Source organism: Cetorhinus maximus, chromosome 27 (genome assembly GCF_964194155.1).
Source record: "Cetorhinus maximus chromosome 27, sCetMax3.hap1.1, whole genome shotgun sequence".
Taxonomy (NCBI): Eukaryota; Metazoa; Chordata; class Chondrichthyes; order Lamniformes; family Cetorhinidae; genus Cetorhinus; species Cetorhinus maximus.
In genome coordinates this window covers 19,177,459-19,202,600 of record NC_135905.1, presented here as the reverse complement: position 1 = coordinate 19,202,600, position 25,142 = coordinate 19,177,459, and the positions used below count along the sequence as shown (strand labels likewise).

Below are 25,142 nucleotides of genomic sequence, written 5' to 3'. Positions count from 1 at the left end.
CCTGAGCTTCACACAGTAGGGCTCACTGCACCATGGTTTAGTAAAAGAATTTTTGGTGTTCTTTTCCCCCTTCCTGGGAAGTCTGTATCTAACTAGTAGCTGTGCTTAGTTGGTGGGAATTCTTGTTTCTTGGTCAGAAGATTACGGGTTAAACTATATATCAGAGCTAATGAGCCCATATCCAGGCTGACACTCAAGTGCAGAGAGTGTTGCAGATTACATTGATTTTCAGATAACCTTCACATCATTTGCTTCCTTCGTAAAGATCTGCAAAGCCCTCATTTAGTAATTTGTCATGACCTTTGCCTCTACATGAGATTTCCCTTTGGGTCCTTAATAGGCTCAACTTTTTCCTTACCTAACTGCTGGCATTATTTATGTTTATGAAATGTCTTAGGGTTCAATTTAATGTTGCCTCCTAATCTTTTCTCATAACCTCTCTTTGCTTCCCATATTAACTTTTTTCATTCCCTCCTATACTACTTGGAGATGAAGGGAAGTTTATATAGGTTTGGATATTGCCAGCAGCCACAATATAATGTAGGAACTTTCAGACTAAGAACTATTAACTAGGGCCCATTCAATAGACCATTAATTTTATTGTGGAAATGTATGAGAAAATCATTTGTTTGCCTGAGTGCTGGTAATCCTAAAATCTTTCTCTGTTTCTCCCACCACCATTAGTTGAATTTTAATGAGGTGTGTGTATGAAATGTCTAACCAGCTTTCTGACTGAGATCATTGACTTTTAATATTTCTGATGGATTAATGTGACTTATTGTATAATAGAATTGAAAACATCAAGTATTCCTATTAGAATAAATATTGTTTGTCACAGGCTTACTGTGATAAATATTACCAAGTTTTTAGTTGGCAACATAAGCTGTATTTATATAAAGTACATATATTTAGAGTAATTAATGAGCAGTCATCTGATCCATACTGCGGCATGAAAATAAGTTACTTTGAAATTAGTTAAGCATCCTCAAAGGATATAAATACAAGTTCAATTAATTGTAATTAGTATTTGCTCTTGAATTTAGTTCGATTTTTACATTCAACCTATCAACCTGACATTTGTGTGCTTGCAATATTATTAGCTGTAGTTGATGACAATCTTATGAGGCCAGAAGTAGTTTTTTAAAGTTTGAAGCTAATGAAAGAAGGCACAATGCAAAACTAATTATGTAAGTAGATATAAAAGTATGAAAAGAAAATCGCAAGTATACCAATCTGATCTAAATTATTTTAAAATCGCAAGTATAACATTCATAAGGCACTGATAGCTATTTATATTTGGAACCTGAAGCATCCTAGCTCCATCCCAGTTTGGAACAGTTTAAGTAAATGTGTAATCATCTGTTCACTATGAAAATATCAGCAGCTGGGAAACCAAATCTGGAAATTGATCAACAGTTTGATTCCAACTGATTCTGAAAGAAGTCTGCCAGAATCCAAAGCAATTCACAGTTGGATATTCACGTAACAAGAAGCTGGAAACAAAAGCACATGGGAAAGTTTGGATGCTTCAGTTTTAAATTACTGATGAAACCATGAGATGATAACACCCTAATTCCAAAAACTTTTGTTCCACATCATGTTGAACTGTACTTGTGGAATTTGTTTTCTGTTTTGGTGTCACAAAATATTTCATGTTTTTGAACATTTGTAGCAACAACTCTTTTACTTAAACCATCAAAGGTTAAGATTTTGACTTATTGATTTCTACAGCATGTGCAAAAATTGTAATTTTGCAATAAGTAAATTTGTATGGTCAAAAAACAGGCACGTTTTGTGAGATTTCTACTGTGGAAGGCTTGCCATTTATACAAGCGTTGGGTGAATGGGATATATTCATACCATAACTTTATTGAATTTTGCGCCCAGGAGCTGATCGTTGATCGAAAAGGATGTCTGTCTCAGCAAAGCAGCATGTTTTGTGTGCTGTCAGCCCTCGCAGTTTCTCTGAGGGTGGTTGCTCATTGTCAGCAAAACAATCCCTGTTCATTTGAAACTACCAAAGTGCACGCCATATGGGCAGGAAATATTCTCAAGCCCAATTTCAAAGTAAAAAGATAGTCTATTACATAAATTACAATCCCTCCCCTATAGGCTCTGTCATCGAACTAAATCCCCAAAAGCGGTACAAAACAGAAAATCCAGATCATTGCGATAAAAAAGCTAATTATTTGTAAAAGTAAAAGCAAAATAGCTCTGGATTGTGGTTGTAAATCTGCTTCTGTGAAAAAAAAAATGCCAAGTGACCTTTTTTTTTTCTTTAAATAAACTTCCCCTTCTCTCCCATCCCTTTTTAAGATGTTCCTTAAAATCTAGCTTCACCTGATCTATTATCCCTTTCTGTGGTTCAATGTCCAATTTTGTTTGGTATGACTTTTGTAAAGTACCTTCGGATGTTTTATTATGTTAAAGGTGCTATATAAAAGCAAGTTGTTGTTGATGTGGACTGCATAGAGAGAAAGGCTAGGATGCCAATGGACATTATGTAATTTGCTGCCCTCCAGACAAGATTCTAGACCAAAGAGGTGCTCAAAATCATGAGGGGTGTGGACAGAGAGAAACTGTTCCCTGTGGCAGAAGGGTCAAGAACCAGAGGGCACCGAATTAATGTGAATGGCAAAAGAAGCAGAGGTGACATGAGGAAAGATCTTTTTATGCAGCGAGTGCTGAGGATCTGTAATGCATTGCTTGAGAGTGTGGTGGAGATAGATTCAACCATAGCTTTTAAAAGGATATTGGATGATTATCTAAAATGAGAAAATTTAGAGCTACAGGGAAAAGGTGGAGGAGTGGGACTGAATTGTTCTTGCAGAGAGCTGGCACAAACATGTTTGACCAAATGGTCTCCTTCTGTGCTGTAACCATTCCATGATTCTATGATTCGAAATCAAAACGTATAACTTCTAGTTAATCTCATAGTTAAAGCTCCACTTCAAAATATAGAAATGGGAACTAAAATTCTGCTTGAAAAATAATATTTCAGTTTTACCTATATAAGGTAAGAAGTCCATACAAAACTCAGTGCAAATGCACAGCCCAGCATTGGAACGCAAAATCTATCTGGATAAAATAGCTTTTTTTTAAAAATTAACTAAGGGCATAATTATAATTTAAAGCATTTTTAAATACAGTGGGTCAGTGCAAATTAAGAACAACAAGAAATGCCTCCTCCCTTATTCCAGACAAAAGTATCCAGGTTCTATTGTGTCCCTTGTACAAAATATTGGGCAGGAGCCAATCTATTTTTTCCTTGAGGTTGTTTTGAGACTGTTTAAGACATTGAGAATCGGTAATACCTTGAATAATAACATTTTCCGATCAATTGAGATAAATGAGACTACTGCCACAAGGCTGCTTGTAGAGCGTAGCAGTGGCCCTAAATTGATATATATACTATAATTTGGTAAATGTAATTTTGCTTCTTTGTTTGCTAAACTAATTACCTTTGTCTTGCCTCCTTCCATGCCAGCCGATACCGCTGCTAAAACAGAAGATGAATCACTCCATCACAATGTCACAAGAACAAATAGCATGCCTTCTGGCCAATGCCTTCTTTTGCACATTTCCTCGACGCAATAACAAAGGAAAATCCGAATACTTTAACTTCCCAGACATAAACTTTAAGAAGTAAGTACAAAAATTCCTCTACTGCAGTAGTTCTTTAATTGCGCACCACATAGGTTTTACAGTGCCGTTTCTCAAAGTGAGAGTCAACATTACTTTAATTTGTTGGGTGTTTTCTGTTAAAATTTTGCATTTATGGCGAACTGTGCTTCAGTAATTTTTGAAGCTGCCTTACTTTGGTGTGTGAAGTTACAGTCATCCATTTTATAGCACTCAGCATGGTCAGGTAGCTAATGAAACGTCATCGACCTGAAGCATTAACTCTGCTTCTTTCTCCACAGGTGCTGCCTGACCTGAGCAATTTGTTTTTATTTCATATTGTCAACATTCGCAGTATTTTGTTTTGTATGTTACCTTGGAGAACTGCCACTTGAAAGTCATGTGCTTCACTAGAGCAAGGGAGGCATGCTTGGGTTGTAGTAGCCAACTATTTCACTGTAGTTATGCAACTGCTTGGTCCTGTAGTTAGATAAAAGAAAGTATCTGTGACTATCTGGAAAATGATCTTGGACTCATTATCTTTGCTTAAGAAATTGTGTAGTAGGGAAACAGAAAGAGGGGACAGGAAAAGAAAGAATGGCTGACAAGGGAAAGTTTATTGTTGAGATCGAGTGTAAATAGCATATGTTCAAAGCACATGGAGCAGGCAGGGTTTTTGGTGATTATTTGATTTTATTGAACTGTTGTGGAATATTACGTAATCCAATATGCTGGTTTGGGTATTTACTCATTAAGTTTTATGATAAATTTGGAGGTGACCAGTGCCCTGTTGGCTAGGTGGCCTTACTGTGCTATCGACAAACAACTGTATATGCTGGATTGCTAATATGCATATTAGGATAGAAACTGATTTTTTTTTACATGGCTTGAACATGATGGGATGATTGGAGGGGTAGATCATGTTTGGGGATGATTTGATTTTTGTGTAGTAGGTCAATTCTGTTATCCAGCTAACGTTTTTGTAATGTTATTTTGGAATAAATAGTTTGAATGTTGAAGATCTTCAGGGGTTAGCTTGCTTTTGTAACTTATCTATATTCATGTATGATTTATGTAAGAGGTTGTAGATTTTTCAAAAATTTTGTGTACAATACGTAAGCTTTGTTATAAATATGTAGTCCATCTTACATTGTTCCCATTGTGCTGTGGGAGTGTGCAGTAGCCTGAAAGTTGTTGCGTAAACCTTGTTCTCTGAGAAACAAAATAGTTAAAGGGACTGCACACTGACAAATACTGCCCACACACAACAATTAAATTTTAAAAGGAGTATTGCTTATATGTGAAAGGTGCATATTGTGCACCTGACTAGCTTAGCTTATGAAATGCCAACCAATCATAACTAATCCATTTGTAAATAAGTTTTTTTTAATTCCACTCATTTCAATACATAGGTGTTAAAGCAATTAGTCCCTGATTGACCTCAGGGTGTGCCTACTCGCGGAGTTCCCTCACAAGGAGTCATTGTTCCTCATTTTCCTGTGTTGAGCGTGCTTGGGGGCTGGGGAGGAGGATGATTGGGAAAATAGAAGGGAACCATGTTGGGGCATCTCCGCAACACACTCCTGCTGCTGGGGAACTTCCTTGTCGTGGACTGAGAATATGATTAGCTGCCTGATCCATGGAGATAGGCAGCTAATTAAGATGGTTAGGCCCAAATTTGGGGTGATTTTGTGGCCTTGCAAGCATTTTGTGGCTGGCAGAGTGGCCCTCCACAGCATGCAGAGGCCACCAGTTCAGTGGAGGCAGCAGCCCAGGGGTTCATGGAGCCCAAGGCTCCATGCTCCAGTGACACAAGGAGCTCTGGAAAGGCCGCTCTTGTAGCTCAAACTGTTCCTCCGGTAGGTTTTCCCCTCCACTCCGAGATACCCAACAGCTTTCATCCTCATAACTTTTGCCTTGTATCAACACTTCCAAGTTGAGATACCTTTGCCGTCTCTGACCTGTATCAGCAGCACTCACCTCTCCTGATGGGGCTGTCAAGGCTCCAGAACTGCTGGTCCTCTGACTGGGCCTGCAGCCTCGGGAGCCCACCCACTGCCCTTAACAGGACGGTGAGTTCAGAGGCAACCAGTTAGGAGGCCGCCTGCCTAAAGATTGCGTTGCTGGCAAGTGCAAGCTCAGGTCCCCAAGTCCATGGTAAAATCCAGCTAATTGATTTGGTGGAAGACAAGATTTTCGTTCTGACCCACCCAGACCTTGTAGCTTAATATCACTTGCCAAATTAAGCACGCTTCACCTGAGCTATCGACCACTTTCTTCTTTTAAGGCTATTAAGCACATGTTGTTAAGACCTAGATATCTGACAGGATTTAGGCCTACTGTAGCTATCATCTCTGGTATAATGCCAATTTCTCCCTTAAATGGTCTGATGCCAACTTTTTTGACATTTGACTTGCGCTGCACTCCATCCACCTGGTTAGTCGGAAACCTAGATGCAACAGTGAAACTCCTTGTGATTGGGGCTGGAATTCCGTATCTTCTGCATGTGTATTTAACTGTTTACCTTCAGAAGAGTGGGCTCTGGGTGAGGCAATATTTGGTTTAAATTGTAAGATACTTTTATTTCAGTGTAGATAGAAAAACACAGAACAATGAGATTGATTAGAGTCTCTTGATGCAGTCTGTATTGTTAGAAAAATAAAGAACATGTAAGTGCTAGTTCAACATAAAAGGACAATCTCTGTATTCTGCCCAACCATCATGACAGCAACTCATTGCTTTTTCAACTTTTTGCTGCCCAATGGCTTTTGTTGCCTCTGTTCTGATTCTTTCAAAGGCGTCGCTACAATAAAAGAGGATTCTAACATCAAGGTACAAAATGTCTTTCTGAATAACCAAACATGGCTTATGAATTGTCTATTGTTATAGGGCTCGGAGAGAAACAACTTCCCATTTTACATTATAGTTAACATTTAATTGCACCAAATACAAAACTACCTACAGGGCTGTGTGGAGAAGCCAATCTCTTTTAGGAAAGCATCTTGTTTTTTTAATAAAACACATTTTAAAATTTCTTATTTCCAAGCCATTTCTGGAAAAGAAAATGGCCAAATCAAGACATGTTCCCTGATTAATGTGTTATGTGCTGCATGTGCTTGCTATATTTCCATAATTATGAAACAGTTTACCTTCTAAATAGCAGTACAGAATGCCACAAGAGATCCACTGATGCTGTTCCTGAAAACCTTCAAATGTTTGAAATATTTTTGAACAATTAAACCTATCGATATTTCTTTTCACAATGCATGTTTCTCAATATGCTCTCAGGTGTATTGCAGTTTTCTGTCCATATTGTTGAGATAAGCAACCTTAACTCAGAGTTTAAATAATTTGAGCCATAGCATCGAAAATGAGAGCTCAGAAGAAAGCCATCCAGCGAAGCTGTCTTCTGCTGCAACCAGCTCTTCAACTGGAGCTCTCCATTCCAATCTGATTGCAAATATAAAAAGTGACCATAGTTGTGAATATAACAGTATCCATAGTAAGACAAGCAGCTACACAATCCTTAGCACCAGATCCAAACATACATACAGTGAAGCACGCTGATGGAAAATATCCTGTTTATCTACCCATTTATTTTCCCTGTTGACTTACATGTTAACTTGTGAATCTTCAGTACATCTGAATTTCTTGGATGAAGAAGTAAGAAGTTTGTTAGTGCATTGCATGACCTAACCACTGTGCCTAAGAAATAATAGTGACTGGGCTTCAAAAACAGTTAGTTGGGTATGAAGTGCTTAGGAAATAACCTGATGGGTATGATAAGGTGCTATACAAATGTCAATTCTTCCTTGCACTAAGAGTGAAAATAATTCCATAAATATTCTAGAAACTTATAACACACCTCTTCCTACAATGGATATGACCAATCTGATGAATTATAAGGGTTGTTAGATTTAAAAAGTTAATTTATCAGAGGATTATACAACTATAAAAAATCAAAGCGTACATATTGTAAGATTTCAAAACTGATCACAGGGTTAATAATTTTTGAGACACTTCCTAAAAGCTTTTTGGAGCAAAAAGTGGAAATTGCAGAAGCTGACAGTCATAATGTGCTATGCTTTATTTAAAATCAGTTTAAACATGCAGACTTTCTTTTCAAGACACATAAGCAGCAAAAATATCAAGCCTATAGTATTGGAGAGCAGTAGGTAGAAGCATTGTAACCATTAGTGTTGAACCTTAGAATGTCAAACTTTTTGTGCTGTTCAGAAAATATGTGATTAGTTGTTTTTGGCTGCAGCATCTGTTACAGTACATTTCATGATATAACCATGTTGTATTGCAGCACACTTAACCCCTTTTAAAAACACTCATAATTTTCAATATTACTTAAATTCCTGATGGAATAGCATTAATACTAAAGTCAAGTTGTAAAGGGAAATACTTGCAAATCTGTGTTGAAGTATATTTTGTGTATGAATAGTTTGTAATCATTAAGAAAAGATGTCTTTGTGGTATTCCAGAAGAGGCAAATAAAGTTCTCTTATGAATGAGGAACAAAGGAATAAGTATGAGTATTCCATTCATAAGACATTTCCGCTCATGGTTGCCTAAAAAAGGTAATTAAACATGTTATGTTCAGAATGACTTTCAATTTGATTTAGTATTATAAAGTGATTATAAAAGACGCATTACGGTAAACAACATAAATTATGGCAGTAATGAGCATCATCTGGTGATTCTTAAGAGTAAATTATCCAATTCAATTAATCTAACATAGTTAGAGGACAGCAGAGTAATGTCTTAATATAATTCTTGTTGAAGGCACACCAAAGTGTTCAAAAACAGTTTCCTTAGCTTCCTGTCTTTCATATACAGATGCTCCCTGTCTTTTCATAAATAGATGGGCTGTAGTCACTGAACCAACCTGTCGTTAAGGGTGCATTTATTCTGCAACTACCAGTATGAGACTGGCAGTATAAGTTTTAGCCAGACATATAATTTCTACTGCCTAGCTTCAGCTGCAATGCTCCAGCCCAAAAAAGCGCCCATGTGTATTTAGACACAGGTGCAGAGCTTCCCTGCTAGCAGTTAGAATTTTAACTGAGAGCATGACACTTGCTAAATGTTAAACTCAATTATTGGTAAGTTGCAGATTCACCATGTGCCAAGACTTTTACAAAGAAAACTAGTGCTTTTTGTAGTGTGTCATGAGACATTGAAAATTGATAAAATTATATGCTTTAACAATATACTGGTTTTACTCTTTTGTTTAGGTATTGGAAGGGCATCAGTTCATCCCTAAAAGATGTTGAGCAGCATGATTTACTATATGTTAGTATTAATCTTGTAACTTTTTTTTTGTTGGCTTCAGTTTGCATTTGGAAAAAAGTTGGGGTTCAGGGCCTTGAAAATGAGGATCAAGCTGCACACTCTTAAAATTAATCAACAAGATGAACTCCATTACATTAATTGAAATTTTATAATTCACATTTCACATTTATCAAATAAGTGATCACAGCTTTAAGTACTGATAGCGCCTATAATAGATCATATAATGATCACATTTCAGAATCGCAGCAGATTTCCTGATATCCATACTGTCTTAACTGCTCTAAGGTGAATAACTTTGCTGTGGCTATCTGAAAGAGACATTTTCAGACAATTGATTTTTTTTTAAAGTACAGTAGCTTGTTTTTATATGCCACTTTTAATATAGAAAAATGTCAAAAGGCTATTCACTGTAATCTGGAGCTATGGATAGTGATGGTAGAGGCTCCAACATTTTTTCCATCACATGGCTGACAAGGAATCTCTCCGATTTTTACCGCCCGTTGCCATTTGCGTATGTTGGAAGGATTTGCCGGTTGATACTCAGCCTATTTGGCCATGTTATGAACACACCTTCCTTGACCTTCAAGTCCTGGGGTGGCATTCCGACCCGGAGCTTCTGGCTCAAAGGTAGATACTGTGCCACAAGACGTCCCCACAAAGACATTAAAAAAGGAAAAATGCAGAGCCAAATAAACAGATTAAGAGAGATGATTCAAAGTTTAGTGAAAGAGATGAGTTTCAATGAGGATCTTAAAGGAGGGGAGGATGATGTAGAGGCAGAGGAACTTAGAATTCCAGATCATAGGGTCTGAGTGATTGAGTACATGACTGCCAATGATGAGCCATTGTTTTAAGGCCGGCATTTTGAATGTAATTTTTGTTTAATAAATCTGCATCAGGATTTGGTTCAAAATTAATGCTAGTTGATAAGCTGTAAAAATGTATACCTGAATACAATTTCCATTTGCCTCAGCAAAAAAAAATTATAAAGGAGCTACTGTTAGGATCTCATGAGAATGTTAGTATGAGGCAATGAATCAGCACATTCTGGTACTTGTGATTTTGGTAGATTAGTTTTATTTTGAGAAATAAATTTCATTATGATGTCTCAATTTTATTTGTATATGACAGCATATTGTAAAAGTGTAACTGGAACATAGGACATTAGAAGCAGGGGTAGGCCATTCAGCCCTTTGAGCCTGCTCCACCATTCAATAATATCATGGCTGATATGGTTGTGGTCTCAACTGCACTTTGATGTCTGCCCCCCCATAACTTTTGACTCCCTTGTCTATCAAAAATCTGTCTCATCTGCCTTGAATAAATTCAATGATCCAGCCTCCACAGCTTTCTGGGGAAGAGAATTCCACAGAGTAACCACCCTCTGAAAGAAAAAAATTCTCCTTATCTCCATCCTAACCAGTAGACCTCTTATTCTTAAACTGTGTCCCCTGGTTCTAGCTTCTCCCATAAGTAGAAGCATCCTCCTGTTATCTACTCTATCAGATGCCCTCAGAATATTATATGCTTAAATAAGATCCCCCTCATTCTTCCAAACTCCAATGGGTATAAGCCCAACTTTTCTTCATAAGATAAGACCCTCATCCCAGGAATGAGTCGAGTGAACCTTCTCTGTACTGCTTTTAATGCAATTATACTTTTTCAAACATGGAGACTCAAACTGTACACAGTATTCCAGATGTGGTCTCACCAAGACCCTGTACAGCTGCAGTAAAACTTCTCTATATTTTTATATTCCCCTTGCAATAAATGCCAACATTCCATTTGCCTTCCTAACCACTTGCTGTACCTGCATACTAACTTCTTGCGATTCATGTACCCAGGATAGCCCGATCCCTCTGTACCATCGACTTCTGCAATCTCTCTCCATTTAAATAGTATACTGCTTTTTTATTCTTCCTGCCAAGTTCCCGTTTTCCCATATTATACTCCATTTGCCAATTTTTTTTCCCCCACTCACTTAACCTATCTATATCCCTTGGCAGACTCTCTACTTCCTCTTCACAACGTATTTTCCTACCTATCTTGATGTCAACTGCAAATTTAGCTACCATCCCTTCATCCAAACCATGGATGTAGATTGTAAATAATTGAGGCCCCAGCACTGATCTCTGTGGCACTCCATTCGTTGCAGCTTGCCAACTCGGGGGGAAAAAAACTTTTATCCCCCCCTTCCTGCTTCCTGTTAGCTAGCCAATCCATTATCCATGCTAATATCTTATCCCTTGCACCATGTAATCTTATTTGAGCGAGAGGTCTGGGGAAGGCACAGCCGCTGCTCGCTCCCCCTTTTCCTCCTGGATGTTTCACTGGACTCGTGTTGGTGAGTGTTTCTAAACTCTTTCACTATCCTGGCAATGGGGCTGGATTGGACATTACTGAGTGTTATATTGTTTCTCCCAATCCCAGTTCCAGGCTGCAGGTTCTGGTGACTCTGGATGTGGGGCTTTGTTAGTCTATTATTCGATAATAATGACAGGTAATGGGCAACATCCACCTGAGACGGCAGACAGCTCCTGTAAAAGTACAGCACTCCCTCAGTGCAGCACGAGAGTACCAGCCTAGGAAAGGAGAGGCAGTTGGGAGTGTGAAAACAGCGCAAGTGGAGAGGCAGCCAGCAGTGGAGAGCCAGAGCGTGTCAGGACCCAGAGGCAGTAACCATTACCGAGGAGAGCAGGTGAAAAGAAAGCCCGGAGACAGGAATCACCACCCAGAAGAGTGGGTGAGGACCAGGAGGCAGAAATCACCATCTGGTGGTTACTGCCTGGCTCTGTGCAGCCTGGGCCAACAGAGAGATCGTGAAGCTGCCACTGCTCTATGAATCCCAGGGAGAGAGGTCCTGTGGGAAGGAGAAAAGAGTGCAGTAAGGGTATGTGTGTCTGTATGTCCTAGGTCCACACAGTGGAGCCTGGTCTCCTGTCGTCTCGGACCCCCTTGCCGCTGGAGCAAGGTCTTGCTCTGTGAAGCCCGTGTGGTAGCTGGTGTGCAATGGCCACCCCAAGTTAAAAGAACTCTCACAGATGCAACTTCCACCCCCTTAAAATGGGAACTGGAACGTAAGGGCCCTCCTGGATAATCCCAACAGTGACAGATCAGAATGGGGTACTGCTATCATTGCCTGGGAGCTCAGACATTTTGACATTGACGTTGCTGCCCTAAGTGAGACTCGGCGGGCACGGAAGGCCAGCTCAAGGAACAAGGTAGCAGTTACACCTTCTGGAAAGGGAAACCAGTAGAAGATCGCCACCTCCACAGGGTTGGCTCCGCCATTAAAAACAAACTAATTGGCTGTCTCAAAGACACCCCTTGCGGGATAAACGAGCGCCTCATGACCCTTTGGCTCACACTAGCCCAGAACCAATGCACTACAGTCCTCAACGCATACACTGGACGCTACTGACAAATCCAAAGAGGGATTTTACTCCAGCCTCGAATGATCCCTGGCCCAAGTCCCAACGGACGATAAGCTGATCCTCTTTGGTGACTTCAGCGCCAGAGTTAGGAAGGATACAGACCTCTGGGGAGATGTAATCGGCAGAGATGGCCTAGGGAAATCCAATACCAATGGTACCCTGATAAGAGAGCCCTATTCAGCCAGCGCAGCATTTGCAACCTGGCAACTCCCAGTGACCCAGAGATGCGGAGTGTCCACAGCACCTGGTCTGCCCTCAAGGCCTCCATCATCAGCACCTGTGAAGAGACGCGTGGTCACTTACCAGGAACACCAAGACTGTTTCGATGAGAAGGACCAGGAGATCCAAGAGCTGGTAAGCCGCAAGCGCAATGCATTTCTGAACCTGAAACAGTAACCCCACTCGAGAGCAAGTAAGCAGCCCTACAGACAGCTGAAGGCTGAGGTCCAGCAAAAAGCCAGTGACCTAAAGAACAGATAGTGGGTGGAGAAAGCACAGGAGATCCAACAGTTAGCCGACAACCATGACGCGTGAGGTTTCTCTAGCGCAATCAAGACTACCTACGGCCCAAGCACCCAAGGCCCCACTCCACTGCTGGCTAAGAACAGAGAGGTGCTCATCAAGGACAGAGAGGCAGTCAGCGCCCGCTGGAAGGAGCACGTCAAAGATGATCTTAACGGAGACTCTGTCTTCAACGTGAGTGTCCTTGATTCCATCGCGCAGCATGCTACCCGCCACCATCTCAGCACAACCCCAACTCGGCACAAGGTAGAAAAGGTCGTTCGACAGCTAAAGAGCAACAAGGCATCAGGAGTGGATGGAATCCCCAGCGATGCACTAAAGCATGGTGGAGAAACACTATTGGTGCAAATACATGGCCTCATCTCCCTTATCTGGAAGGAGGAGAGAATGCCAGGAGATCACGGAAGCACCGTAATCATGCCCATTATCAAGAAAGGTGAAAAGTCTGACTGCTGTAACTATAGAGTAATCTCCCTGGTGTCGGCCACAGGGAAGATCATCGCAAGAATCCTCCTCAGTTGCCTTCTCCCTGTAGCTGAAGAGCTCTTCCCAGAGTCGCAATGCAGATCCCGCCCATAAGGGGCACAACGGACATGATCTTTACGTGCAGCAACTGCAAGGGAAATGCAAGGAACGTCACCAACCCTTGTACATGGCCACCTTTGAACTCACAAAAGCCTTTGACACTGTCAACCGCGAAGGATTATGGAGCATTCTCCTCCGTTTCGTTTGCCCCAAGAGTTTGTCATCGTCCTCCGCCTGCTCCACAATGACATGTAAGCCATGATCCAGACCCAATGGATCCACTACAGACCCAATCCACGTTCAGACCGGGGTCAAGCAAGGCTGTGTCATTGCACCAACGCCCTTCTCGATCTTCCTTGCCACACTGCTCCACCTCACCCTCAGCAAGTTCCCCGCTGGAGCGGAGTTAAACTACAGAACAAGCGGGAATCTGTTCAACCTCTGCCACCTGCAGGCCAGATCCATCCTCTGTCATTGAGCCATAGTATGCAGACGATGCTTGTGTCTGCGCACACTCGGAGGCGAAGCTCCGAGCCATTGGCAACACTTTCATAGAGGCGTACGAGAGCATGGGCCTTACAATAAACATCTGTGAGCAAAGGTCCTCTACCAACCTGCCCTCCTCACTGCACTGACCCTGGTTATCAAAATCCACAACAAGGCCTTGGACAATGTGGACCACTTTCCATACCTTGGAAGCCTACTGCCAACAAGGGCAGACATCAACAACAAGGTTCAACACCGCCTTCAGTGTGCCAGCGCCGCCTGAGGAAGAGAATGTTCGAATACCAGGACCTCAAACCTGGCACCAAGCTCATGGTCTACAGAGCAGTAGTCTGTATGACCTTCGATATGACTCAGAGACGTGGACTATGTACAGCAAGTGCCTCAAAACTCTGGTGAAGTACCACCAGCGCTGCTTCTGCAAGATCCTGCAAATCCATTGGCAGAATAGGCGCACCAATGTTAGTGTTCTCGCTCAGGCCAACATCCCCAGCATTGAAGCATTGACCATGCTCGATCAGCTCTGCTGGGTGGGCCACATCATCCGCATGCCTGACACAAGACTCCCGAAACAAGGCACCTACTCTACTCGGAGCTTTGAGCCCCAGGAGGGCAGAGGAAAGGCTTCAAGGCCACCCTCAAAGCCTCCTTGAAAAAGTGCAACATCTCCACTGACATCTCGGAATCCCTGGCCCAAGACCACCCGAAGTAGAGGGAAAGCATCCGGGAAGGATCTGAACACCTCGACTCTCATTGCCAAGGGCTAGCTGAAGTCAAGTGTCGACTGTGAAAGGAGCACAACCCGGCCAACCCACTCATCCGTTCCCCCTACCACCGTCTGCTCCACCTGTAACAGAGACTGTTGGACTCTTCAGTCACTTGAGAACTCATTTTTAGTGTGGAAGCAAGTCATCCTCCACCCCGAGGGGCTGCCTAAGAGAAGTAACCTTATCTTGTTTAGTAACTTTTGATGTGGCACCTTGTCAAATGTCTTCTGGAATTCCAAGTACACCACATCTACAGCTTCCCCTTTAACCACCTTGCTTGTCACTTCCTCAAAAACCTATAATAAATGAGTTAAACATGAGTTCCCTTTCACAAAGCTATGTTGACTCTCTTTGCCTGATCAAATTATGATTTTCTAAGTATCCTGCTATAGCCTCATTAATAATTGATTCTAGCAATTTCCCTATTACGGATGTTAGGCTAACTGGCCTGTAGTTTCTTGCTTTCTGTCTCCCTCCTTTATTGAATAAAGGTGTTACATTTTTCAACCCACTGGGACCCTTACAGAATCTAAGGAATTTTGGAAGATTATAACCAATGCATCTACTATCTCTGCAGCCACTTCTTTCAAGACCCTAGGATGCAGGCCATTTGGTCCTGGAGACTTGTCAGCCTTTAGGTCTAATAGTTTTCCCAGCACCCTTACCCAGTAATTGTGATTGTTTTTAGTTCCTCTCTCCCATTCACCTTTTGATTTTCAAGTATCTTTGGAATATTTTCTAGGCATTCTACAGTGAAGACAAATACACAGTACCTGTTCAACGCCTCTGCCATTTCCTTGTTTTCCATTATCAATCCCCACACACACTCTCTAGAGGGCTAGCTTTGGTTACCCTTTTCCTATTTAAGTACTTGTAGAAACTCTTACCATCTGCTTTTATATCACTAGCTAGCTTTCTCTCATACTCTTCCTTCTCCCTCCTCATTCTTTGTTGGTTCTTAAAATTTGACCAGTCTTTGACCTACCACTAACCTTTGCAGATTTGTACAGTGTTCTTTCAATTTGATACTATCCTTAACTTCCTTATTCAGCCATGGATGATGCATCCTTCTCAGAGTCTGTCTTTTTCACTGGCATAAATCTTTGCTGAGAGTTATTAAATATCTCTCTCAAAGTCTGCCATTGCATCTCCACTGACCTGCCTTTTTACCTAGTTTCCCAATTCACTTTAGCTTAATCTGCTTTCACACCCTTATACCGTACCATTTCACACCATTATTCAGGTTTAGAACACTAGCCTTAGACCCACACTTCTCCCCTTCAAATTGAACATGAAATTTTATCATGTTATGATCGCTAGCGCCTCAAGGCTCCTTTATTATGAGTTTATTGATTAATCCTATCTCATTGCTCATTACCAGATCCAGAATAGCCTACTTCCTGGTTGGCTATAGAACGAACTGCTCTAAGAAATTGACCGGAAAACACTATGAACTTATGTTCCAGGCTACTTTTGCCAATCTGATTCGCCCAACTTACATGTAGATTAAAGTTACCCATGATTATTGCGGGACCTTTCTTACACACCCCATTTATTCCTCCCTTTATACCCTGTCCTACTGTGTAACTACTGTTAGGAAGCCAATAAACTATGCCCACAAGTGACCTCTTACCTTAACTATTTTTTATCTCTACCTCATTATACGTGTTTGTAATGTTTCTTTTATATTTACATTCCATATGGTAATTTGCCCATCAATATATATATGTTAAAATCTTCTCTGTGCAGATCCTGTCAAGTTTTCCCATTAAAAATTCCTATTTTGGCATTTATAGTAGAATCTTGTCATGCTGTAACCACATCCTCTTGCCAGTGGCGGTACCACAACTTAAGGGGAGCAAATGATGATACTAATTTTCAGCCAATATCTGAGGAAGAGAAATCTACCTTGAAAGGTTTGAGACTTCAATTGAGAAATTAATGTAGAAAGTAAACCTGAAGTGTCAGGGTGAGCTTATATAATTATTTTGTCAGCTGAACCGGCAACTGTCAACAGAGGGTGGTCAATTCAGTATAATATATTTCTTGGCTTCTTTCACAGCAGTAGGCAATGTTTGGCTTATGAGACTTGTCACAAGACTACCTGCACGGAATTCATCACTGAATAGTTTCATTTTGGTTCAACTTATATATAAAATGAGTCAGATATCGAACTGAATTTAATTGGCATAGTTTTTTTTTAAAGTTACTGAATGTTCAGCCTGTATGAAGAAAGAGCCAGAAGATTAAGCAGAAAAGTAATTTCTAAGCATACTCAGCAGATGCAATATTAAAAGCAGCTTCCAACAGCCTTTTAAAAGCTTGCCAAAAAACTGATTATATTGGGTTAATTAGGTAACAGTGCAGATTCACAAGTATACAACCTTGGAATGAAGAAATTAAAATATGCAGACTTGAAAAATTAGAACAGAGGAGATTTAAGTGCCTTTTGATGAAGATTTTTAAAATTAAGAGGACAGAGTTGATAGGAATAGACTGTTGCTACTGATTGCTGGATTAACACTGAAGGGGTATAGATACATTTAATCTTGTATGTGATTTAGACCAGTGAGAAGGACCTTTTTGCACAGAGTCGTGAGGTTGTGGAATGCATTACTGTGAGTAATTGATACAGAGGCCATGTCAACATTTAAGAATAGTTTAGATGTGTGGTTGAAGGAAATGAGGATTAAGGATTATACGAACAATGGGATTAGGATGTTTGCTTGTGTGGCGGGTAAACACCAACACAGATTGTCAGCAACATCCGTGGAGATAGAAAGAGAGTTAATGCTTTGGTCGATGTCCTGGCCCATTTCTGATGAAACGTCATCGACCTGAAATGTTAACTCTGTATTTCTCCCCACAAACATAGATGATCCTGGGCTTTACAAATAGGGGCATAGGAGAAGGAAGTTGTGATAAATCAGTGTACAACACTGGTTCAGCCGCAACTGGAGTATTATGTTCAGTACTGGGCACCACGCTTTAGGAAGGATGCAAAGGCATTATAGAGGGTGAAGAAAAGATCCACAAGAATGGTTGCACTGATGAGGAACTTCCAGTACTTGGATAAGTTGGAGAAGCTGGGACTGTTCTCCTTGGAGAAGAGAAGATTAAAAGGCAATTTGATAGAGGTGTTCAAAATCATGAGGGGCCTAGACAGAGTAGATGGGGAGAAAATGTTTCCATTAGCTCAAGGATCAAGAACCAGAGGACACCGATTTAAGTGAGCAGCAAAAGAAACAATGACATGAGGAAAATCTTTTTAATGTAGTGATTGATTAGGATCTGGAATGCACTGCCTGGAAGTGTGATGGAGAGAGAATCAATTAAGGCCTTCAAAAGAGAATTAGATAATTATATGAAGAATAAATATTTGCAGGCTAAAGGGAAAAAGCAGGGAAATGGGGCTAGGTGAGTTGCTGTTGCTGAAAGCTGGCACAAACACAACGGGTTTAATGGCTTCATGTGCTTGTAACCATCTATGATTCTAGATGCTGCCTGATTTGCTGAGTATTTCCAGTATTTTGTGTCTTTACTTCAGGTTTCCAACATCTGCATTCTTTTGCTTTTGTACCAATTCAGATTGCTTAGGCTGAATGGACTGTTTCTGAGTTATAATTTCTATGTAATTCTGGGCTGTCAAAATTATTTTAGACCCAATTTGACTCAGAACTTGAAACACTGATAGACTCATCCATTGCATTTTACATACGCTGAGGTTCAAGATGTTCGAATTTATATCAAAAAGAGACTATTTTAACTAACTTCCCCTAATTTATTCACAGTTGGCTTTCTTGGATTTGTTCAGAGTGTAGGGCCTAGTTGGAAGTCTGAAATTGTGGGTTTTTTTTATTATTTTATTTAGTTATTTGTAGACTTTAGGGATTGTCTCAGAAGTTCTCTCTCCCATCATTAAGCTGTAGACTTTTTTGGGCTTGTGGGGAGGTGGGTTGCAAAAGTCTAATATCTTCACTAAGCTACCTGAAATAATTTTATGTCTAGAAAAAAAAAGCATCCAATTTAACAAAATTATCAGAACACAACAAATGGCTGACAAATCTCCACAACACATTTCAATGCAGCACTTAAAGGACTTTACACAAAGATAAATTTTCATTCCAGTATATTAAGAGTGCTGCTTTAAAATGTGCTGGTCTATCTTGCCATGATTTGGTGCTTCAGTGTAAGTGACAAGAGCTAGATGATACGTCAATGTGAATTGATATTGCAATGCTTTAGGGAAATAGTGAAAGAGATTGCAAGATCAATATATGAAAACATGCACAGAAGACTTAACATTACTTAAACTGTGGAGTTATTAGTGTTCCTCAGCATTTTGTTGCTGTTTACCAAGAAAGTCTCTGCGCTTTAATAGAATTTACAAGGCCCAATAATTTTCCCTTGATGCGGACCCAGGTCAGTTGACAATTTTTTTTTAAATATGAAAGATGACGATGGGGCAAGAGGTGGGGAGGGAGAGAGACTTCACAAACCTACTTCATAATGTCATCTGCTGGCTAGAGCTGGCAACTACACTGTTATCAAGCAATAGTTTACGTAAGCAATTTCAGTATTAAATGTTTAGATAAAAGCATAAAATTATGGCTGTAGAAAGATTGTACCATCAGTGCAGCCATGCACATTTTAAAATTGTACATAGATACGCATAAAGCCTAAATTACTTAAATATAAAATTGCAGGAAATATTATAAATTATTAATAAAAAGTCAATTCCTATATTGAACACTATACCTTTGAAGTATAAATAAAGAACGAGGAGCGATTTAATAGTGAACTTCAAGATTATGAAAATATTTGATAGGGTAGAGTAGAGCAGATGTTTCTTATGGGGAGACCAGAGCCAGGGGCCAAACATATAAGGCAGTTGCTAATCGTCCAATAAAGACTTCAGGAAAAATTTCTTTACCCAATTTGCTACCACTGGGAGTAGTTGGCATAGCTAGCACAGGAGCATTTAAAGAGAAGCTAGATACACACATAGTAAAAGGAATAGAAGGATATGTTGATAGGGTCAGGTGAGGAAGTTAGGAGGAGGTTGGTGTGGAGCATAAACACTGGCGTGGACCAAGTGGCCTAATTTTTTTGCTGTAAATAGTAAGCTATTCCTGTTTTACATAGAAAATACGTGTATATTGTATAAATTACATATATAAATATATTGACATATATTGTTTGAGAAAGCATTGTAAACCATGACTGGGTTTGTTAAAGCCTCAAACAAAATGTAAAGAGACTGATTAACTTTTAAAAAGAGATTTAAACTTCCAGTTAATAGCTGAAAAAGATATGACAAGATTTTATCTTTTAAAACATTTACTGTAACAAATTACTAAAAACGCTAAATAAAACAAAATACTGAAGATCTGAAATAAAAAACAGAAAATGCTGGAAAAACGCAGCAGGTCTGGCAGCATATCTGTGGAGAGAGAAACAGAGTTAACATTTTGAGTCTGAAAGGACTCTTCTTCAGAACTGAAGTGTGGTAGAAATGTAATGGGTTTATGGCTGTTGAAAAAGGCGGGAAGATCAGGTGAAACATAAGGGAAGGTCAATGATAGGTTAGAGGGCGAGGGAGATTAAATGATAAAGATGTCATGGAGCAAAAGGCAAAGGGAGTGATAATGGTAGTAACAAAGAAACAAAGCATTGGTCCAGAGTAGGTGTAATAGCACAATAAAGGTCAGCTCTGTCTGAAAGCAAAAACATGGGAACAAGACGCAGACTGCCACATGGCAAAGGTTGGGTGAGGAGAGGATGTGCTGGAGAAAGAAAATTCAAAATGGAGACTGAGTTCATGGTCTGAAGTTGTTAAGCTTAATGTTTAGTCCAGAAGAGTATAAAGTACCTTATCAGAAGGTGAGATGCTGTACCACCAACAGTAGACTCTGTTCTGATGATTCTTCTTTCCCCTGGCCTTGTCAGGATCAAACTCCCAGAATCTTCAGATGGCTGCAGGATGTGTCTCTTCAACTAGAGACCTTCTCCCTCCCGTATCCAGCTGTGGTAGCTTGCAAAGCTAAGCAGCATTATCTTTCTGCTGACCACACAAAACACTGCTACGTGTCTGTGATATTCATTGATTTGTAGGGAAGCTTGTAACCTGATCTCAAAATTGGCTTCTTCTGTTCTCTTCTACATGGCAATGTGAAACACAGTAACCTGGCATCCAAGTAGAAATGTTGATTAGCTATTCTTAACTCCAATATTCTTGACTCCAACTTCACTCATCTTAGAAATAAATGGACCACTGCAGTACAACGGGTTTACGACCGGATACCTATAATACCTTTCTGGGACTTTGGGCAACCCAGAATCTGCTTATTGTAAACTCAAAGACTCCTGTCATTATCTCCAAGCATGATAACCAGCTGTGGGGCCGATATCTTGCGCCGCCTTCTCAGTAAAATTATCTAAGCCTTTCTTTGATCTCTAACAATCAAATCATCCAGGCTTACAGTCAGGCAGACTGCAGAACAGGTCACATGACTCCCTTTGTTTATCCTAAATTTAAAAGCTATAGTCCCAAAATATTATAATGTAATTGTAACAAAAGGTTAGATTTTTTTGACTAGTTTTATAAGAAAGATGTCAATGGTGAATATTTGTTTTCACTTATTGCACAATGCAAAACCATAAGAAAGTTTAGTCCCTGACTGTAGGCTTCCTGAGTTATAAACTACAGCCTAAAATCAGACATGGGCTTTGGAGTGGTTATCTAAATTAGTTATGCATTTGATGTCCAATGCCCTCCATGATCTAAAACACCAAGGGTAATCATGCACATGTTATCTTCATAATATAAACAAACTAATCCTACTGGCTTGAGGGAGTAATTTCTATTGCAAATGGTTATTATTCTGCAGTAAATCTTAATTGTCTGCAGCTGTTGTTTGATGACCTGTAACTCAAAGCCCGATGAGATCATAATTTGTTACTTGTCAAAGAAACATTTATGAGCCCCAAAGCTGGTTATTATGTAAATAAAAAGGAAATGGCAAAGGAGAGTCTGCTTTACAAGAGAATTTGTTATAATTGTAATTAAAAGAATGTGTGAAATAGATGAGATGTTGTGGTGTTCCTTTGATGGAAGCACAAACACAATGCGTAATAGTGGAAAAGTAGCCTGACTACCTTGATTGTGTACCTTTTCGGAACTCAAAATATCCATTCCAACAGATAACATAACGTTGATTTTTTTTTTAAAGGAAGGCAGGCGCACACAATATGTTAACGTTATTACATGTAGACTAGCATAGAAACCATTATAGCTCAGTTTTTCCAGGTTTTTTTTGTTAAAAGGCAAATTTGCATTTTCTCAAAAATATTTCATGTTCATGAATTCAGAGGTTATAGAAATAAAGTAGAATAGCAACAATAACTTATATTTATATAGTGCCATTAACGTAGACTTGGAAATATATTGTCGTTCCTTCATTGTCAACTGGGTCAAAATCCTGGAACTCCCTTCCTAACAGCACTGTGGGCGTACCTACACCACATGGGCTGCAATGGTTCAAGAAGGCAGCTCACCACCACCTTCTCAAGGGCAACTAGGGATGGGCAATAAATGCTGGCCCAGCCAGCGAAGCCCGCATCCCATGAATGAATTAAAGAAAACATCGCAAGGCACTTCACAGGAGCACTATAAATCAAAGTGTGACACTGAGCTACATAAGGAGATATTAGGTATCTAGTGCAGTAGGTTTTAAGCAGTGTCTTAAAGGAATAAAATGATAGAGTGGCAGAGAGATGTAGGGAAGAAATTCCAGAGCTTGGGCCATAGACAACTGAAGGCACAGCTACCAATGGTGGAGCAATTATAATTGCAAAAGCACAAGAGGCCAGAATTAGAGGAGCGCAAATATCTGAGGTTGTATGGTTGGAGGAGATTATATAGATAGGGAGGGGCAAGGCCATGAGGGGATTTGAAAACAAGGATGAGAATTTTGAAATCAAGACTTTGCTTGACCGGGAGTCAGTGTAGGTCAGCGATCGCAGGGTTGATGGGGAGCGGGACTTGCTGTGAGTAAATATACAGGCAGCAGAGTTTTGGATGACCTCAAGTTTATGCAAGGTAGAATGTGGAAGATTAGCTGGGGGTGCATTGGAATAGTCAACTCCAGAGGTAACAAAGGCATGGATGACAATTTCAGCAAAAGGTGAGCTGAGACAAGGGCGAGGTCGGGTCACGGTTACGGAAGTGGAAATAGGTGGTTAGTGATGGTACAAATATGAGGTCTGAAGTTCATCTTAGGATCAAATGTGGCACCAAGATTCCAGAACTAATTGAATGGGTTATGAAATAAACCAGCTGGTAAGAAATGCCCTTGGCATCTTAAAGTTTCCATATACCTTTGATTTGCTGAACATTAAGATACTGAAATATCATTTAATTGCTTTTTTCCCCCAAAGATGTTAGGTGTTTTTTTTTTATCTTCAAGAATTTGTAATTTTCATACCAGACCTGGTATATCAGCTTTATTTAATTGTAGCTTGATATTTTACTGTCTTTTTTTTACAATTCAGTTGTCTCACTCGATGACCAAATTCAAACTATTCAGTCAAATGAACACACAATCATACTGATTGCTGCTTCTACAAGACGAATAAAAAAATAATAAATTATGCAGACCCAAGTGATATAAGTTTTAGTCCATTTGTGCTGACCTCCTAACTACACCAGCTTTGACTTCGATTCTTTGCATGAGTTACGTCAAATCTCGCAGATATTCAGAATACATCTGTAACATAAAAATGTAAATTAATTTGATTAAAAGGTTGAAATATCTGCAAAATTAAATACAAATTAATCTGGTAAAGAGGCAATGGGGGCACCCCCCTCCACCCCTCACCCTCAGTAGCTGAGGTAGATGCCTCTATTATGATTAAATCACTTAGTTGAGAAAGTCGTATTAAAAAAGTTGATGTTTCATACTCTAATTCCATTAATGAGAAGCCATCCATCGAAATATTTTTTTATTTTTCAGATTGTGCTACTTCCCTGTTAATGTTTAGTTTTCTGGTCGATATGCAGCCTTCCTCTTGGGTTGGCGAAGGACAATGTGTCTTGGTAATTTCATCATACCCACCTTTAATTGAATGAGTGGTTTCTCAGCTCAGTTAAGCTCCTGAAAAATTATCTAGCAAATTACTTGACGCTAAGTGATCAGCTGGATGAAATGTTTCCTTGTGACAAAATGAGAAATGGAGAGTTTCCCTTTGAGAAAGGTGCTATGGAGGTATCAGTAGTTTCACTCTCTCATAGCTCTGGAGTAAAGAGCGTTTCTGAATTCCATAACACATAAAGTGAAAAGTAGATGTCACTTTTTGAAGTCTTTTTAAGTTCCTTTTTCAACTGCAACTCCTTTCTTGCGACTATCCTTTGACAAGAAAATTCGGGTAAGATTGTCTTCTATGTAGCACTATTGCAGGACAGAGCATGTGATAATAACTATCCACATGGCACTCTAAAGTGGAAAATGCATCAGGATCATGAATATCTGTAGATCCTTGAAATTAAGAGTGGACCATAAGCAACACTTTTGATGCTTAGTGTTATGTCTTCTGGCTCCCATTAATTAGAAATAATCACACTTTAGATTCAAAGCTGGAGCTTCATCAAGTTTGTTTCTTATAGTTTTCCGTGTGGCTGGTAAACTGATAGGTTGATAAACTGTTACTCAGTACATGACTGCTGTGCAGCAGTGAATGTGGCACCCGGGATATGTATTCACCTAACAGTTAGTTCCTAGCTCTTTACAAATAATATAATAAAACACTTAGAAACCTTTGTTTTCTGCTCTGAAAACTGAAAATGTGAAGAACTCTGCAAAAGTTTTGAGCAAGACTCTGAATGTGGCTCATCTAGCCATTACATAGAATGTTTTACTGATTTATCTGAACAGATGCAAGTATTAGTGAGCTATACAACAAAGTGCCTTCATAGGACTTGATTTCACCACTTCTACTCAACCCAGAGGAAAGTCTTGAGATGGATGCTTTCTTTCTTTCCTGGATATCAGTGGAAATTGTGTATTCTTGTAGAATTAACTGAAATGATCATCTGTCTTGTCTAATGCTGGCTTCCTTCATTTGAGAATTTAATAGCAAAGGAAAACGAAACTGTAATTACCATGATTTTAATTGAAAATTAATGCTATCGTGATAGCATTTGAACCTAATTTCCACCATAGCTAAGTGATCCACAGTGCACTTTCCAGTATTTTTTGAATGAGGACCTGAGTACATTTACTTTTTTTGTAGCATTCATTGAATAAATTAACAAAACCAAATTGAACAGCAGTGTTAAAAGGGTTCCAAAATAAATTTTAAAACTGCGTTGTATAAAACTAATCTGTGCTGATTTTATTTGTTCTCTTCCACTCCTCTTCTGCTTTTGTCCATAGAGACTGACAGTGCTGTGTTTTTATGTCATTGTCCT

The 25,142-nt window shown here is 39.7% G+C and overlaps 1 protein-coding gene across 2 annotated transcripts in view; it reads left to right on the top strand.

Annotated features, from left to right (window-relative positions):
- The window catches only part of parga (poly (ADP-ribose) glycohydrolase a), a 178,697-nt gene that overhangs the window by 82,818 nt on the left and 70,737 nt on the right, over positions 1 to 25,142 (top strand). For both annotated transcript variants that reach the window (XM_078530846.1, XM_078530845.1), the window contains exon 9: positions 3,488 to 3,645. In XM_078530846.1, the coding sequence (XP_078386972.1) occupies positions 3,488 to 3,645 (158 nt within the window). The remainder of the gene's footprint in view (positions 1 to 3,487; positions 3,646 to 25,142) is intronic.